Raw genomic sequence first — 14700 nt, 5'->3', positions numbered from 1 at the left:
CTCTTGTATCGTCGACTGTCTCGTTGAAAACAACTCCCTAAGTATATAATACTTTCTATAGAAAACTAATAGCATTGAGCTATTTATGTCTTTGAAATTATTAGTTGTGAAATTACTCATGGACCCTGTGAGTAATTTTCTATTTCTAATGGAGGAGCGGGATTAGTTAAATAAATACCTACTTTCCGTATTGCTGCCTACCGGTATTCAAGTTCTATTGAGAGAATGAAACAAGCTTGGACTTCAATAAAACTGGCAACGAATCGGCCATTGAGTCAAACAGAGAATAGTTGTCTGATACAAAGAACAAGCAGATTGACTCAAGAGATGGAGCAGTTGGTTGATCAGGAAGAACCTACAACAGAATGAATGAATGAGATAGACTAAAATAAAGCAAATACTAATTTCACACGTGCTGCATTGCTTTTTTTGCCAGAAACCGACTCTTTGCGTCTCGACACCATGCTGTGCATTGAATAGGAGCAAACGATTGTCCTTCTTCTCTGTAAAACAGTCTTCGATTGTCGGCACCTTGGAGAAGATTAGCTAAAGAGAAAGCGCCCATACGACGCACAACCGGATAGGGGCAATACAAAAGTGAAGTGAACGGCTTCAAACTATTCCAAGTGTAGTTGCCTATTTCTTCTGATCGAATCTAAAGCAAGACAGAATAAAATACAACAAGAAGAATAGGTCTCTTTTCTTACGTCATCAGGATTTGTCTTATTCATCCACTGATCCATTTTTGCCAATATTGACGAGCTATTTGCTGAGTTGCCCTTGTCGTTCTTTTGCTTGCTTTCATGAAAGGAAATATTTGCCAGGCAATTATAGCCCAAATAGTAAACCATTGGGGGTAACTGAATCTCCTCCTCTTCACCTTTAGTTTCAAAAGACTCAAATATAACATCCTCAAATGCGTTCCTTTTGCTGACATCCATTTGGCTAATGTTTGGCGAAAAAAGTAAGAGACAAAGAAGTGCTAATTCCTTTATATTAATGTCGCTGTTGTAGGCAAGAAGATTGACCAGAAGCGACACCACCCCTCTGGCAGCCAAATGATTCTAAACACACAAAAAATGCAACGTACTAAGAAGCTCAGCAAAGAATAAAACTGTGCTTCACCCTAATATCAGGATACTCAGCCAAATTTGATACAATGCCACAAGCTTCCCACCTCAAATTTGCATCTTCCCTCAATATTTTCTCGATGACGTCAATAATGCCTAGTTCAGCCAGCATGCGGCATCGTCTGCTTCCATTCGAAAAAGACCAACAGACGAGCAGTGCAGGCTGGCGAAGAGAATAAGAATAATCTGACGATTGAGCCAGGTCGACGAGAAGAGGCAGTCCACCAAGAACAGCCAAATAGTCTAAGCAGTTATAGGACCGTTCGTGATGCCACGGTTGAAAGAAGGAAGATAAGGAAGAGATAGTTATTGCCGTTTCTGAATCATCTGCTTCGGATTCCTTCACCTTTTCCTGCAGGATGGAGAAGAGTCGAGCTACTTTACGACGAGATTCGGCAAATTCTTCCGCTTCTACGGTTGCAGCAAGACCAGTGAGCGTGTTCCAGCTCATATTGTGAGGAGGATTGGAGTAGGTTTTCGATATGCGAGCTTTCTCGTCGCAATACCTCATGTACGACTCCGAATCGGCTTTCGTCTTGCACGTTTCCACGTGCTCTCGAAGATTTGCGACGAGAAGCGCCTTGACGCGGCTGCAAGACACGCTTTCTTCATCAAGCATCATTTGACTTGCAGCGTGCGTTCAGAGCTATAAATAAATATTTATTTATAGCTCTGCGTGCGTTAGCCGATTGGTAAACGAGATTGGAATGGCTTCTAGCGGTCCTGAAAGCATTGACGTCATCGTCAAGCAACTGGAGCAACTCGACAGCTTATCTTTTGCAGTTGTAGTGGGCGTTGCCGCTAAGCTCAGCAGCGCTTTCTCTGCAAACACCTGTCATCTAACTGTCGCGGCTCATCTTATGGCTGACGACCTTTCGCATCTGAAAACAAAAATCGCCAAGTTGCTCGAGCAAGCCGATCCGGACTTCCTAGACGCCTTCAAAGACAACTTACAAAAGGCGCACCAAGCGCATTTGGGCGTGGCTCCTACCGACTCCCTTCGTCATTATCTCCTTGACGTCCGAGACAAATTTGATGCGTTGTTTGAAGAGCTAGAGAAGAAGACAAAATCCAAAAAGTTTGTAGAACCGAAAGTGCTGTACCAGTCTTCTAATTACTTATTCAGAGGCAGAAGTCAAAGTGTTCCAGAAAGAGAAAGTGAAATTGAAGAATTGCCAACATTTTCCTCAGACGAACCAGGTTTACAAAGCAAACTGGTAGTTACAGATCTGTCTCATCCGTCAAAGAAGTCTGGTAAGCTTCCTGTTCAAAAAAATTTCTCTGTCTATTTTAGTTTTCTAGGTTTTGGAAAAGTTTACTGTCAACACCAGCTCCAGCCACGGCCGATTGAGCCATTTTGCATACCTACTGAAGATCAAATTAAAAGTATTTATGCATCGCAAGGCAGTAGAGCAAGGGACTATTATAAGCTTTTCCTCGGCAAACTACAAATAATCGGCAAAGACTTTGACTCAATTTGGAGTCAGTCTTGGTTGAAGCTGATGACATCAAGAGGCGCATATCAGTCGATGCATCTTCAAGAACCGTTTAGATTTAGAGAAAAACTAGTAAAAGAAGATGCCGAAGGCGTCATCTTACTAGCCTCAGACGCGATGAAATTCCTCCTTCTCGGATGCAAAGATTGTTCAATCGGTTGCATAGTAAATGCTATTGTCACTGAAATCATTCAGAAAATGAACGCTATCAGTTTTACGTCAGAGGAAATAAAACATTTCAACGAACTCATCGTCTTAGATCCCGACGATAGTAAGTTCAGTAAGACATCCTATTCTTAGCTTAGAATGGGTCATTTTAGAAACAGGACTATCACCTGAAACGAAAGACGCGCTGAAAGCGGCAAAAGATCATTCGCAATCGTTCCTGAAAAGCGCTACAGGAAATCTAACTAAAGAAGAGCGGCAATTTATGATAACAGAATTGCGTGATAAAATTGACGTCGTGACAAAAGATATCGCGGAACATTTTAAAGCGTTTGGTTGGGACAAGCCTGGTTGCTAATTTGTATTTCACTTTCACTTTGCCAGTACATTTTTCACCTGACGACGCCCAAAAGTATGGTGTATATTATAAATAAAGTAGAGCACGTTGAGAATCAAACACTTGTTATTTCCTCATAACGCACTGGAGAGGGAGCCTAGACGCTAGCTTCTCTAATAACGAGCTAATCCAACTGAGACTATATCTCGAGCAGCTTTACTTGCGGCTACATCGCAAGGTAAATGGCCGTCGTGATCTCGAAGATTCACATCGGCTTTGGCCTCTACTAGCTGCCTAACAACAGTCACAAAGTCACAACTACAAGCTGAGAAAGAAAAAGCAACGTTACTACAGTGCCACAGCAGACAGTTTCTTACCGTAGTGCAACGGCGTTTGCCCGTCGAGATCCTAGCAAAAAAATTCTTGAGTCAAAGTGAGAGTCTGGCTTTTATTCCTTACCTGCAAATTGACGTTGACATTGTGAATCTGCACAATGTCACTATAACCCCTATCACACGCCCAATGCAGCAGTCCCAGAGACACGCGCGCATTTGCAATGCAGCAGCGCGCGTTAGCGCCCCTGGTGACGATTGACCCTGGACGATACTCTGGACGATTGGTAAACGGCAAGCCAATCCGACCGTGAGTAACTCCATCGTATTGGAATGGCTTCTAGCGATCCTGCTGAAAGCAGTGACGTTGACATCGTTGAGATGCTGGAGCAACTCGACAGCTTATCTTTTGCAGTTGTAGTGGGCGTTGCCGCTAAGTTCAGCATCGCTTTCTCAAAAGACGCCTGTCGTCTGATTCTAACTGTCGCGGCTCAATTTACGGCTGACAAGCTTTCAAGTCTGAAAACAAAAGTCGCAAAGTTCCTCGAGGAAGCCGATCCGGACTTACTAGATTCCTTCAAAGACAACTTACTGAAGGCGCACCAAGCACATTTTGGCGTGGCTACTAGCGGCTCCCTTCGTGATCATCTTCGCGACGTCGGAGACAAATTTGCTGAGCTGTTTGAAGTGCTTCTAGAGAAGAAGACAAAATCTAAAAGGTCTGTGGAACCAGTGGAGAAACAGAAAGTGCTTAGTAAGTTTTCTGTCAAAAAAATTTCTCTGTTTATTTTAGTTTTCTGAACCCCAAGGTTTTGGGAAATTTTACTGTCAACACCAGCTCCAGCCACGACCGATTGAGCCGTTTTGCATACCTACTGAAGATCAAATTAGAAACATTTATTTGTCGCAAGGCGGTAGAGCGAAGGACTATTATACGCTTTTCCTTGGCAAACTACAAATAACCGGCAAAGACTTTGACTCGATTTGGAGTCAGTCTGGATTGAAACTGATGACATCAAGAGGCGCCTATCAGTCGGTACATCTTCAAGAACCGTTTAGATTTAGAGAAAAACTAGTAAAAGAAGATGCCGAAGGCGTCATCTTACTAGCCTCAGACTCGATGAAATTCCTCCTTCTTGGATGCGAAGACTGTTCAATTGGTTGCATAGTAAATGCTATTGTCACTGAAATCATTCAGAAAATGAACGCTATCAGTTTTACGTCAGAGGAAATAAAACATTTCAACGAACTCATCGTCTTAGATCCCGACGATAGTAAGTTCAGTAAGACATCCTATTCTTAGCTTAGAATGGGTCATTTTAGAAACTGGACTATCACCTGAAACGATAGACGCGCTGAAAGCGGCAAAAGATCATTCGCAATCGTTCCTGAAAAGCGCTACAGGAAATCTAACTAAAGAAGAGCGGCAAGATATGATAACAGAATTGCGCGATAAAATTGACGTCGTGACAAAAGAGATTGCGGAATATTTTAAAGCGTTTGGTTGGGACAAGCCTGGTTGATAATTTGTATTTCACTTTCACTTTGCCAGTACATTTTTCACCTGACGACGCCCAAAGTACGGTAGTATCATGTATATTATAAATAAAGTAGAGCACGCTGAGAATCAAACACTTGTTATTTCCTCCTAACGTACGGGAGAGGGAGCCTAGACGCTAGCTTCTCTAATAACGAGCTAATCCGACTGAGACTATATCTCGAGCAGCTTTACTTGCGGCTACATCGCAAGGTAAATGGCCGTCGTGATCTCGAAGATTCACATCGGCTTTGGCCTCTACTAGCTGCCTAACAACAGCCACAAAGTCACAACTACAAGCTGAGAAAGAAAAAGCAACGTTACTACAGTGCCATAGCAGACAGTTTCTTACCGTAGTGCAACGGCGTTTGCCCGTCGAGATCCTAGCAAAAAAAATTCTTGAGTCAAAGTGAGAGTCTGGCTTCTATTCCTTACCTGCAAATTGACGTTGACATTGTGACTCAACAGAATCTGCACAACGTCACTATAACCCCTATCACACGCCCAATGCAGCAGTCCCATTCCTTGATCGTCAACCAACTGACAAACAGTCAAATCATCTCGAAAGAGATGCTCGAGTTTCTCGGCATTTCCCTCTTTACACCAATCAAACGCAGTCTTCTCGTCATCCCTACAAAACAAACGACGCCAATTAATCGACTCCTAGCCACTTTATCAATATTTTTGTGGCCACTGTTGAAGGTTCCACTGCTCTATTACATGACAACCTTAGAAGGGCTTCCGTACGCTCCATTTTACTAGACACCGGTCCAGATACAGTTGCTGACTTGCTGCCGCTAGTGGGAAGTGTTGGCGTAGCAGTTGATGATTCCTGCATAGGAGGGGAAATCCTTACAATTACTTTCTGTTTCAAAAAGTTTCATCACCCCTGTCTGTTTGTTCCAGTCGGGACAGAGACGATTGACAGCGTTCACGTATTGTTCCATCGCCTCCTCTTTCGCCATTTCTCCCAGTTTTTTCCACGCGTTCCTGAGACGGGAAAAACATGGAGGAGCACGATTGCAGAAGCATTGCAACGTTACCATTTCGCTCTTCCAACCATATCGTAGAAAGGAGGCTTCGACGAGTTGCACGGCCCGTTTTCCGCCTGAATGCGGCTAAAATCGAGCCGAAAGGAAGGAAGAACAATGCAAACCTGCTTAAAAAGTCCGTACAACGCCAGCTTGTCGTCGTTACCGAGCTGAACGGCAGCGTTACGCATAAACGCGGCGGCGGCGGCGAACGATTCCATTTCGCATACGGGAACTTCACTAAACAATAATTGATTCGGATTGATTTATTGATCTTTTTCTTTGCCTCTCAAAATAGCATCCCTAAATAAACTACAAAATAGCCGAATCGAGCTGGGCGTGTCGTCGTTTCCCGGAATAGTATACGTTATCAGATTGGGATTGCAATCGGTGTCGATAATTCCGATCGTCGGTATGTTGCACATGACAGTCTCACGCAGCGCCGTCTGATCCGTTTTCGTGCTAAAAAATATCGCCAAGTCAGGCAGACGCGCAGTGGAAAGCAATTTGTGCGAATTCGTCAACGTGCCCGGCTTCCAGTCGCCGGTCGCAAAATATTCGCCGGCATCGCGCGCCGTTTGCTGCGTGAGCTGCGCGTACTCCGGTCGCCCGTGCACGAAAAGTATAACGCCGCGACGGTGAGCCACGTGACCGATGACGTTGAGCGCGCGACGAAGATGATTGGCTGTCTGATCGAGGTCGACGACGTGAATGCCGAGACGCTCGCCGAGTATGTACGGCTTCATGAGCGGGTTCCACGCCCCCGCCTTATGGCCCAAGTGCACGCCGGCGTCCATTAGTTCGCGTTTCGTGAAAAGACTGCTAACGTCGAAGTAGTCGTCGTGCGACAGAACGTCGTCGGGCCTTTCGGCGCGTTTCGGAGTGGTGGAAAGGTTTCGCAGCGCGCCGAACACTCCACAGCGTCGAGAAACGGGACGGAGCATTCTTGTTCTTCACCTACGGGTTGCTTTGTCCGACTGCCCGGATATGCCCATAGCAACGCTGCTATTATGAGCCGCCGTTCGTCGACAAACGACTCGATGCGCTCGGAACGATTGACCGAGCAGTCGAAAACGTTTTTTCGCAATTTATCAGAAGCGATCGCGTCGAATGAACGCGAGAACATCGACGAAATCGATCAGATTCATCACTGCGGACTGCGAGTGAAATCGATCGGCATTCTGACATCGTTTACAGCACTTAAGTTGTGCAGTCTACACTCAAACTATCTCAACACGATTCAACCGCTCGAAAATTGCAATCAATTGATTTATCTCGACGTGCATAACAATCAGGTTGGCTCATAAAGTAAATCTCGGTTATCTCTTTACTTGTGCGGTCAGCGTTACTTAGCTATACATGCACTTTAGTTAGATATCAAAAAATTTAAATTTGGCTGCGTACACAAAAAGCTAGTGACCAGAAATTTGACCCTAGTGCCTACCTTGGCACTGCTAGACAAATTTCTCTACAGCACAGTTATTGTGAACGCTTAGCAGCCAAATATAATGCGTTTTTCATCTCATAGATCGACGATCTTCCAGGACCGTCATTTTGGCGCAGATTAGTCAACCTCAAAGTTCTCTATCTCCACAGCAACGACGTTTCGAGACTCGCATCTGTTCAGCAGATGTCCCACAGTCTAAACCTTGCCGTTCTGACGCTGCACAACACACCCTTTGCTCTACAGCAGAGCTACAGGCACCACGTGGCAAACGCCATCTGGTCCCTCAAAGCTCTCGACTATTTTCTCGTCGCCGACGAGGAAGTAATCGAAGGAGCCGACTTTGGAGGTCGCTTTGCGGCCATGTCAAAGGCTTATCGCCTCGACATCTATCAAGCACTATCGAAAGTAGGAATTCTTTTCGCAGCGTGCCTTTCATTATAGACGACGATTATTTTTTGTAGACGGCCTCGTTTGATGAAAACTTGAGTAAAGTGACTACGCTTATAAAGAAGATTTTTAGGCTCTCGATCGCAAACTCGCCTATCGTCATAATTCAACGTCACGTGAAGAGATGGCTCATTGCAAGACGACTACTCCCTGCTAAAGTACCAAATTTACGAGGGTGAGCACTAACTGATCTCACTCACACGTGGTACTGTACCCAATCATATCGTTTCTACTAGAGAATCTGCTACTCCTGGTTCCGTCATACCTGTTACACCCGTCGCCTATGACGCCTCGCCGACGCCGCTCAACTTACGTCAGCTTCGCGTCGTCGAAAAGCTGGAGCGTAGCATTGCACTGAAGACGAATCAGGATGCAACGGACATGGGAAGCGTTCCAATGCAACCGCGCTATCGGCTCGCCGCAATTCCGTCGCAGAGACGGCGATCGCCGGACGCCGCCGGCACGACTTTCCCTCTTCTAACGAAATTGGAAGAGAGCTACGAGGACACGTGGAAGCGGCGCGTTGTGAAGGGACAGGACGTAGTTGCAGCTAAAAAGGAGAAGAAAACGGTGAAATCAAAGAAAGCTGCTCCGACGTCACAAACGGTCGAAGCGGCCGCCGTAAAAAACGAACCGGAAGTCGATTCGTCCGGCCGTCGCGAATCCGACCTCATACTGAAGCGTGATTGGGCACGCGACGTCCGAGCGGCGGTAAAAATGATAGACGCGGAAAGAAGACGACAAAAATCTCTCAAGCCGATCGTGCGGCGCTCCAATCCGAAGCTGAACGACGCGATCATGATGGAAAAAATGCAGACGATGACGCTCGGCGCCGTCGCCGCCGTCGATCGAGCCTATCATCGACGACGCGTCGCTCAGCAGCGCGAGAGACGCACGAAGCGCGTCGCCGACGAGCGTCGCGAGAGAGACGAAAGTCGACGTCGGACTGTGGATGCGCGACGGCTCAACGCGCGTCGCGACGCTGCCCAGCAACGCATAGCGCTGCGCGAACGAATCGTCGCCGCCCAGAACGACGTGCGAGAGCGAGACGCGGCGAAACGAGAACGACTGCGCGTCGAGCGTGCAGCGAATTCGTTCCGCGCGCGAGCGCGCGACGACGACGCGGCGTTTCTCCGCGAATTCGATCAGCAGCACACGACGATAGGCCAGGCGCTCATTCGGCACGACGTGCAAACGGTGCGTAACGCCGAGCTAAACGCGGCGAAAGCCCGAACGGAGCGACGCCGTCTCGAGAGTCGCGAACAACGCGAGCTCGTGCGGAAGTTTCTCGAACATCGGCAATTGGCTGCAAGTACGAAGGGCACCGCGGAAAAGTCGAGCTTGAACGCGCAGCTACTTTCCGAAGCGAACGAGTCGCTAATGGCAGCTCGAAAACGCGTCGAGAAGGCGAAATCGCAGCGCGCAGCCGCTCTGCGAGAAGCAAATGCCCTATTTCCGTTGCGTCGTCGCAGTCCGAGTCCCGGAAATGTCACCGTCGCTAGTACGGGAATTGTTAGTCAGTCCATCTATCTCGAGTTTCCCGACGACGAAGAGCGGCGGGAGAGGCGAAAAGGAACGCCGACGGTGCCGTTTGTTCCTCACCATCGCGCGTATCAGAAAAACGGCGCGCAGACAATATGACACAAACAGAAATCTATTTTTTTTCTCTTCTCTTGCCTTATAATCCTATTGAGTGCGAGCGGCCTCCCACGTTGTGGATGGGAGTTGTTCTAGGACGAACGATAGCCCATTCGTACCAGACTTTCGTGCGCGTTCGACGTCGCCAAAAGTGTACTTCGAGAGGAGATGTCCCATCGAGATACATAGGTTCCTAAAGAAACGCTGTTGCAAGCAAGCATTTTGCAGAACTCGCGTTAGTGTTGCACCTTGATTGGAAAATAGATGGGAAACCAGCTGAACATTCCCTTTGAATGAGTCGCTGGAACCGTGCCTAACGACGTTCTTTGGGTCTCGCTCTCGCAATTGCTATTTATCTTCACGCTTACTCAGCATTGTATTCTTGTAGAGAATCGTTTCGAAGTAGCCAGAAAAACCATGCAACATGGATTTCTGGTCAATTTGAAACGTGAAGCGCTTGTAGCGATCGTTGTTGATCGTGCTAGCTGAGGAATACGTGTAGATGCAGCAAATCAAAGAGAGGAAGAAGTACTCACCCCAATTCGGATGAGAAAACGTAAAGCAGGGCTGGGGCGCATCCAACACCTTGCCATTTCGTATTTGAACGACATATGAAGTCTCGTAATTCTGTTCACAATCAAAAGTAGAGAGAATCGCGCAATAAACCCAGTTTTGGACACCTACAGCTAAAGGGTCCTTAGACGCTACAGGTATTGCAAGGTCAGAGTGGAGCTTCGCAGACGACAGTGGAGCTAAGTACGACGTATACTGGCAAGGAATACTGATTCCGTCCGCTTTGAACAAAAAGAAGCATTCTACTTGAGAACAGTGCAATCGTTTCCTCCTTACCCTTGAGAAACGTTTGAGCGCCGTCGAGACACTCTGGGGAGAGTTCGTTGTCGCCAAACGACCCCAGTAGCTCGCTTACCAATATGTCAGCCTATTAGTCTCGTCGTGTGCCAACTTCAGTCAAAAAAGGCCGCGTAGCTTTACCTTTTCCGGCGCTTGCCAATGTCTCATGTCGCAAGAAACGACAGTCACCTGATCGTGCCACTCTTCCCTCTTCATATTTCTCAGCCTAAAAAAATACATGCACGCAGCGCACATTTTCTCGTGGCAAGAATGCTTACGTCACTACAGCATTGACGTTCTTTTCGATAGCGTAAACGCGAACGAGCCGCCGAGCCTTTTCGCCCGCTTGGAGCGTCGCTCGAACGAGGGGACCCCGTCCTGCGCCGACAACCATAACGACTGTCGTGACGGTTTCGGCCTCGTCATCGCCAACTCTGTCCAAAAGAGCCTCGTATATGGCCTAGAGAACAAACGCTAGCAACACTTCCAGGGGATACTCTATCGCCTACTTTGTGGTACATCGTGTACTTGACGGGATCCTTCTCAAACGTTTCATAGGTCATCGATTCGAGATTATCCATCAAAGGCTAAGAGACTTTGACGAGATTTCCGTTCAAATGCGTCATTACTCTACCTGTAACGGATTCTGCAGATAGTCCTCGTATCCCTTGGCGTATTCCTCTAGCGGATCCAAGGCAGCCATAGTCTAGCATAGCAAGTATACAATGCAGACGCTCGGTCGTTTACACAAGAGAATAAATACTTCGTGCAGATAATTCAGGTACTGTTGATACACTTTCATCCCTTTGGATTTATAATGACAGGCACCTGTTACAACAGGTTGAGCTTCAAGCTAAACAATCATACGCTGAAGTTCAAGTCTCAGTCTACATTAGGAATCTAACTTTGTAAAACTTTCGCACGACCGCTTGATGGGCTGGCGACAAAACAGGAAAACCTAAACGATGACCCTTTCCTTTCTTTTTCACCACGTGGACCCTCTGTCTTACCTTTTCTGTTTGTAAGAAATATCTTTGTTGGGACGTACAGAGCCTTAACGGGTTCACTGTACCATTGATCAATCTCGTCGCTTTCTGGCAAATCTGCACTCAGTTCAAGAGCTTAAAACGTATGAATCAACGTCTGCTTTCATCGTGGTGCACATAGGCAAGGATCACCTATGCCAACTCTTTTATTATTGTTGCACAATGTCCTAAATCGATTCCACCATTCCCATGGATGCTCACTGCGACTGTCTTCATCTCCTTCGGCAACAGCATCCTCCATTTGGCTTGATAGAGTCATCATAGGCACTTTGACCCAAATCTAAAAACAGAAGAGGACTATAGTCACTCTATACTAATTACCAATTTTGACAGGACACACTGTCATATTAGAAATCCTCGAATTCAAAAATTCATTGACGCCGCGAGCGAGATTAGCACAATCGGCGCTCTTCAAAGGAACTTCGACTGCCGCAAGACTGAGATGCACGGCGTAGTCCAACTCCTCCAGCAACACCTAGATACGACACGTGACTTAGGCTAGTGCAGAAAACACACTCGACGTCCACCTTCTCGGCGTTTTTTCGTGCCGAATCGAACGCCGAGTGGAGGCAAATCCACGGCGAGAGTTTGCCGACGACGACCGTTCCCCAGTCGTTGGTCGAGAGGAGCATGTCCGATCGAGTCAGCGGATCGTCGCGTTGCTTTGTCACGCCCGCCGCGTCGTTGCGATAGTATCGCGGATGGACGAGCGGCGCGACGATAAAGGTAAAGCTAGAGTGCATGCATAGATGGGTGGTGCATGGATGGAAAGAGGAGAAGACGGAGGATGAACCACCGTCGTCGCTTACCCGCTGTCGATCGCCTTTCGAACGCATTCGGTGATGTCTGGAGTGCAGAACAGGTCTCGTCCGGCCGATATGGAGGACATTTCTTCGAAAAAAAGCACGTTTTTGTCCGGGAACACTTTCACGTGACCTCTTGTAGGTGTAACCAATATTTTATTACCGGGTCGTACAAATGCAAGGTCTTTTTTATTTTAATCGTCAAAGTCGTCATTGTCGTCGTCGTCGTCGTCGTCGTCGTCGTCGTCGTTGTCGTCGTAATCTTCAGAGCTGTCAGATCTATCCCCGCCCCCGCCGAGTGGTACTGCTCCATCTGGAACAGGAGCATCCGGTGTCCTGCAAAATTGCATGACGTGACGTGTTCTGCTTATAAGAAACGTCGATCAACAACTTACTCTAATAGATCTGGATCAAGCCCGTCAGCTATCATTTTTGGCCGAAGAGCAACAGCGGGCACGCCCTAAGCAAATCCGATCTTTCCCTCTTTCCCTTTTCGGCTCAATAGGCGTCTTACCACTCGAATCATACCAAAATACTTCTTGTAGCGAGGATCCTTCGAAACAGTCATCACTGATAAATGAACAATACTAAGTATGACAGTGAGCTTATGTCCACTGTGGTACCAGGTGCAGACGACGCTAGTAAAAAACAAAAAATAAATGAACACATTTTACAAACTATAAATAAATTACCTGCCGCTTCTCCGCCTCCACTGGCCTTATATAGAAGAGTCCATGAACCAAAGGTCACAAAGTGAGTGTGTACCTACCTCTTCAGGTGCACCAGGAGGGGGCGGCGGTGGAGGTGCTCCTGGAGCTGCTGGGGGTGGTGGTGCTGCCGGTGCAGCCGGTGCGGCCGGTGCGGTCGGTGCAGCTACTGACTCACCAGCTTTGGCCACAGCGTCAGGCGGAACGTATTCCGCAGCCGTGACCCCTTCAAGTCCAGGTACTGATGACAACTATCACAGAAGACAATTTTACGACGAGTCGCCGAATTTTCAATTTTTTACTTTGGCTTCGAGCAAGTTCATCGTGATCTCCAGTTGCTGGATTCTGCCTGACAAATCGATCAGTTTCTGAGCGAATTGGCTAAGTTTTCAAAAGATAACTGACATAATTCATGTCTAACCTCTTCGCAGACGCAGGAAAATTTGTTGAGAAAACGAACAGTGTGCGTAACGAAGTGATTGACGAACACGAGCAATTCCTTGTGATCGATTGGATCGATCTAAGCGGAATAGCGGTCAGAAGAAAGCTCTAGAGCTATTCAAACGCTCCACCTTCGTGTAGTCGACTCCAGTGCCGACTATCGGTAGACCGTCGCTGTCCATAGCGTCACGAGACTTTCGATCACGAGAGTTGATACCAAAGACGAAGGCGTCGAAAATGGTGAACGCAGAACCTATTCTCTGCACTGCTATACACTCCAATTCCTTCATCTTTGTATTTACAGGCGACCGGTGCCGATAGAGTCGTCGGGTTTGGCATGATAGCGTTTAGCTGTGCTCTGTTTCTTTATTACTCGATTTGGGTCGTCGTCTTGGTAAGCTGGAGGAGCAATCTGACCGCAATTTTCGTCTATTTTTCTCTAGCCTTTTGTCGGTGCAGAGCACGTGCTTCATTCCTACTTTTTACCTCGAGAATATGCCATAATCATACCATCTGTTTTGGCTCTCCTATTGCTATTTTTCATAGGTTTGCACTGCAGCGATTTTCGACTCTGTTTCTCTACTTTTCCTCAGGTATTTTCGTCCTCGTTGTGACCAGAGGAAAAAAGAAGAAAACTTCCTAAAAACTCATAATAAGTTGTGAGCATGCAAAATATATTGATGCACAAACGTATTGCTCGTCGGCTTGCTCGTCTGATGATGGCCTATTGTAAGCATCATGTCATCCCCAAAGACCCTTTTATTCTAAGATGTTTACTCGCTCTAAATAATACATGTATCGATTTAATTGGGAAGTCCAAGTCGTTGATCTGAGTTAGACTCAAAGAAAAAACGACTTCACGAACGAGTGAGACACGACTCACAAGCTGATCGACCTGTTAGACACTGCAAGATTTCGACTGAGGCCTCCTTCGGGAACTCACGCGTCGTTTGACTGCTAAAAGCTCAAAAAACGCGTCCTCTCGCTTAAACAACTTTAAAAAATGAAAAAAAAAACACCGACACTTGACACAAACCCCGCGGAAGACGGTGCTATGGAGGTTTATCCGGTGACAGAGGTGCCCAGGAGCTGGGAGAGAGATGCGAGCTGAGGACAATTTTTGAAATTTTCCTGGGTATCCTTGGGACAATTGTCGTGGGAACAATTTTAAAATTGTCCTGGGGACAATTTGTCCTGGGGACAATTTTAAAATTGTCTTGGCGACAATTGTCCTGAAGACAATGTGAAAATTGTTCTGGGGACAATTTGTCCTGGGCCCGCGCTTTTTCCC

At 46.9% G+C, this 14700-nt stretch overlaps 8 protein-coding genes across 9 annotated transcripts; 3 read left to right on the top strand and 5 right to left on the bottom strand.

The window, feature by feature from the left end:
* Positions 1–73: 73 nt before the first annotated feature.
* On the bottom strand, positions 74–1848 carry LOC136185792 (uncharacterized). The gene is made up of 5 exons (XM_065972973.1): positions 1126–1848; positions 708–1064; positions 413–655; positions 202–355; positions 74–145 (listed from the first exon to the last, which is right to left on the bottom strand). Exons 1-4 carry the CDS (start codon positions 1750–1752, stop codon positions 215–217), a joined length of 1368 nt encoding a protein of 455 aa, XP_065829045.1. The 5' UTR covers positions 1753–1848; the 3' UTR covers positions 74–145; positions 202–214.
* Positions 1834–3248, top strand: LOC136185794 (uncharacterized). Its single transcript, XM_065972975.1, has 4 exons — positions 1834–2208; positions 2257–2384; positions 2433–2897; positions 2947–3248. The coding sequence occupies exons 1-4, from the start codon at positions 1838–1840 to the stop codon at positions 3147–3149; spliced, it is 1167 nt and encodes a 388-aa protein (XP_065829047.1). The 5' UTR covers positions 1834–1837; the 3' UTR covers positions 3150–3248.
* A 484-nt stretch (positions 3249–3732) lies between these two features.
* On the top strand, positions 3733–5070 carry LOC136185795 (uncharacterized). Its single transcript, XM_065972976.1, has 4 exons — positions 3733–3747; positions 3805–4214; positions 4270–4734; positions 4784–5070. The coding sequence occupies exons 2-4, from the start codon at positions 3842–3844 to the stop codon at positions 4981–4983; spliced, it is 1038 nt and encodes a 345-aa protein (XP_065829048.1). The 5' UTR covers positions 3733–3747; positions 3805–3841; the 3' UTR covers positions 4984–5070.
* Positions 4969–6285, bottom strand: LOC136185798 (acyl-CoA-binding domain-containing protein 6-like). Of its 2 annotated transcripts, none has more exons than XM_065972983.1 (7): positions 6154–6285; positions 6041–6105; positions 5885–5987; positions 5726–5829; positions 5433–5628; positions 5350–5380; positions 4969–5297 (listed from the first exon to the last, which is right to left on the bottom strand). In XM_065972983.1, exons 1-7 carry the CDS (start codon positions 6247–6249, stop codon positions 5146–5148), a joined length of 747 nt encoding a protein of 248 aa, XP_065829055.1. In that variant the 5' UTR covers positions 6250–6285; the 3' UTR covers positions 4969–5145. The 2 variants fall into 2 exon arrangements, with proteins under 2 accessions (XP_065829055.1, XP_065829056.1); XM_065972984.1 differs by having other exon boundaries at positions 6041–6115; positions 6195–6215.
* Positions 6280–6994, bottom strand: LOC136185800 (small ribosomal subunit protein uS2m-like). Its single transcript, XM_065972986.1, has one exon. The coding sequence runs from the start codon at positions 6970–6972 to the stop codon at positions 6295–6297; it is 678 nt and encodes a 225-aa protein (XP_065829058.1). The 5' UTR covers positions 6973–6994; the 3' UTR covers positions 6280–6294.
* A 29-nt stretch (positions 6995–7023) lies between these two features.
* Positions 7024–9698, top strand: LOC136185787 (GRB10-interacting GYF protein 2-like). The gene is made up of 4 exons (XM_065972965.1): positions 7024–7323; positions 7557–7880; positions 7937–8097; positions 8159–9698. The coding sequence occupies exons 1-4, from the start codon at positions 7039–7041 to the stop codon at positions 9561–9563; spliced, it is 2175 nt and encodes a 724-aa protein (XP_065829037.1). The 5' UTR covers positions 7024–7038; the 3' UTR covers positions 9564–9698.
* On the bottom strand, positions 9561–12379 carry LOC136185788 (protein arginine N-methyltransferase 5-like). The gene is made up of 17 exons (XM_065972966.1): positions 12268–12379; positions 11986–12190; positions 11799–11933; positions 11591–11738; positions 11423–11533; positions 11318–11370; positions 11176–11265; positions 11047–11118; positions 10922–10999; positions 10691–10872; positions 10554–10638; positions 10410–10500; positions 10245–10354; positions 10097–10187; positions 9929–10045; positions 9809–9873; positions 9561–9753 (listed from the first exon to the last, which is right to left on the bottom strand). The coding sequence occupies exons 1-17, from the start codon at positions 12345–12347 to the stop codon at positions 9601–9603; spliced, it is 1866 nt and encodes a 621-aa protein (XP_065829038.1). The 5' UTR covers positions 12348–12379; the 3' UTR covers positions 9561–9600.
* Positions 12380–12387: 8 nt separating this feature from the next.
* LOC136185799 (WASH complex subunit 3-like) lies at positions 12388–13624 on the bottom strand. The gene is made up of 9 exons (XM_065972985.1): positions 13541–13624; positions 13390–13488; positions 13271–13336; positions 13031–13219; positions 12954–12978; positions 12885–12899; positions 12776–12831; positions 12657–12721; positions 12388–12597 (listed from the first exon to the last, which is right to left on the bottom strand). Exons 1-9 carry the CDS (start codon positions 13589–13591, stop codon positions 12456–12458), a joined length of 708 nt encoding a protein of 235 aa, XP_065829057.1. The 5' UTR covers positions 13592–13624; the 3' UTR covers positions 12388–12455.
* Between the last annotated feature and the right edge of the window lie 1076 nt (positions 13625–14700).

The sequence above is a fragment of the Oscarella lobularis genome, chromosome 4 (genome assembly GCF_947507565.1).
Source record: "Oscarella lobularis chromosome 4, ooOscLobu1.1, whole genome shotgun sequence".
NCBI lineage: Eukaryota > Metazoa > Porifera > Homoscleromorpha > Homosclerophorida > Oscarellidae > Oscarella > Oscarella lobularis.
The sequence above is the reverse complement of the archived record's forward strand: the minus strand, read 5'-3'. Positions and strand labels throughout refer to the sequence as shown.

What these genes read in the sequence shown, in the direction of transcription:
- LOC136185787 (XM_065972965.1), top strand. Translation starts at nt 7,039, where the DNA reads ATGAGCCGCCGTTCGTCGACAAACGACTCGATGCGCTCGGAACGATTG. An exon ending in TCTATCAAGCACTATCGAAA is followed by an intron (nt 7,881 to 7,936) that starts GTAGGAATTCTT and finishes TATTTTTTGTAG; the next exon opens with ACGGCCTCGTTTGATGAAAA. An exon ending in AAAGTACCAAATTTACGAGG is followed by an intron (nt 8,098 to 8,158) that starts GTGAGCACTAAC and finishes CGTTTCTACTAG; the next exon opens with AGAATCTGCTACTCCTGGTT.
- LOC136185795 (XM_065972976.1), top strand. Translation starts at nt 3,842, where the DNA reads ATGCTGGAGCAACTCGACAGCTTATCTTTTGCAGTTGTAGTGGGCGTT. An exon ending in GGAGAAACAGAAAGTGCTTA is followed by an intron (nt 4,215 to 4,269) that starts GTAAGTTTTCTG and finishes CTGAACCCCAAG; the next exon opens with GTTTTGGGAAATTTTACTGT. An exon ending in CGTCTTAGATCCCGACGATA is followed by an intron (nt 4,735 to 4,783) that starts GTAAGTTCAGTA and finishes GGGTCATTTTAG; the next exon opens with AAACTGGACTATCACCTGAA.
- LOC136185798 (XM_065972983.1), bottom strand. Translation starts at nt 6,249, where the DNA reads ATGGAATCGTTCGCCGCCGCCGCCGCGTTTATGCGTAACGCTGCCGTT. An exon ending in TGTACGGACTTTTTAAGCAG is followed by an intron (nt 6,106 to 6,153) that starts GTTTGCATTGTT and finishes AGCCGCATTCAG; the next exon opens with GCGGAAAACGGGCCGTGCAA. An exon ending in ATGGTTGGAAGAGCGAAATG is followed by an intron (nt 5,988 to 6,040) that starts GTAACGTTGCAA and finishes TTCCCGTCTCAG; the next exon opens with GAACGCGTGGAAAAAACTGG.
- LOC136185788 (XM_065972966.1), bottom strand. Translation starts at nt 12,347, where the DNA reads ATGTCCTCCATATCGGCCGGACGAGACCTGTTCTGCACTCCAGACATC. An exon ending in AGTACACGATGTACCACAAA is followed by an intron (nt 10,873 to 10,921) that starts GTAGGCGATAGA and finishes TTTGTTCTCTAG; the next exon opens with GCCATATACGAGGCTCTTTT. An exon ending in CTACAAGAATACAATGCTGA is followed by an intron (nt 9,874 to 9,928) that starts GTAAGCGTGAAG and finishes GAACGTCGTTAG; the next exon opens with GCACGGTTCCAGCGACTCAT.
- LOC136185800 (XM_065972986.1), bottom strand. Translation starts at nt 6,972, where the DNA reads ATGCTCCGTCCCGTTTCTCGACGCTGTGGAGTGTTCGGCGCGCTGCGA.
- LOC136185792 (XM_065972973.1), bottom strand. Translation starts at nt 1,752, where the DNA reads ATGATGCTTGATGAAGAAAGCGTGTCTTGCAGCCGCGTCAAGGCGCTT. An exon ending in CTGAGTATCCTGATATTAGG is followed by an intron (nt 1,065 to 1,125) that starts GTGAAGCACAGT and finishes TTGTGTGTTTAG; the next exon opens with AATCATTTGGCTGCCAGAGG. An exon ending in CAAAAAAAGCAATGCAGCAC is followed by an intron (nt 356 to 412) that starts GTGTGAAATTAG and finishes ATTCTGTTGTAG; the next exon opens with GTTCTTCCTGATCAACCAAC.
- LOC136185794 (XM_065972975.1), top strand. Translation starts at nt 1,838, where the DNA reads ATGGCTTCTAGCGGTCCTGAAAGCATTGACGTCATCGTCAAGCAACTG. An exon ending in TCATCCGTCAAAGAAGTCTG is followed by an intron (nt 2,385 to 2,432) that starts GTAAGCTTCCTG and finishes TTAGTTTTCTAG; the next exon opens with GTTTTGGAAAAGTTTACTGT. An exon ending in CGTCTTAGATCCCGACGATA is followed by an intron (nt 2,898 to 2,946) that starts GTAAGTTCAGTA and finishes GGGTCATTTTAG; the next exon opens with AAACAGGACTATCACCTGAA.
- LOC136185799 (XM_065972985.1), bottom strand. Translation starts at nt 13,591, where the DNA reads ATGGACAGCGACGGTCTACCGATAGTCGGCACTGGAGTCGACTACACG. An exon ending in TTTCCTGCGTCTGCGAAGAG is followed by an intron (nt 13,337 to 13,389) that starts GTTAGACATGAA and finishes CAATTCGCTCAG; the next exon opens with AAACTGATCGATTTGTCAGG. An exon ending in CTCCTGGTGCACCTGAAGAG is followed by an intron (nt 12,979 to 13,030) that starts GTAGGTACACAC and finishes CTTCTATATAAG; the next exon opens with GCCAGTGGAGGCGGAGAAGC.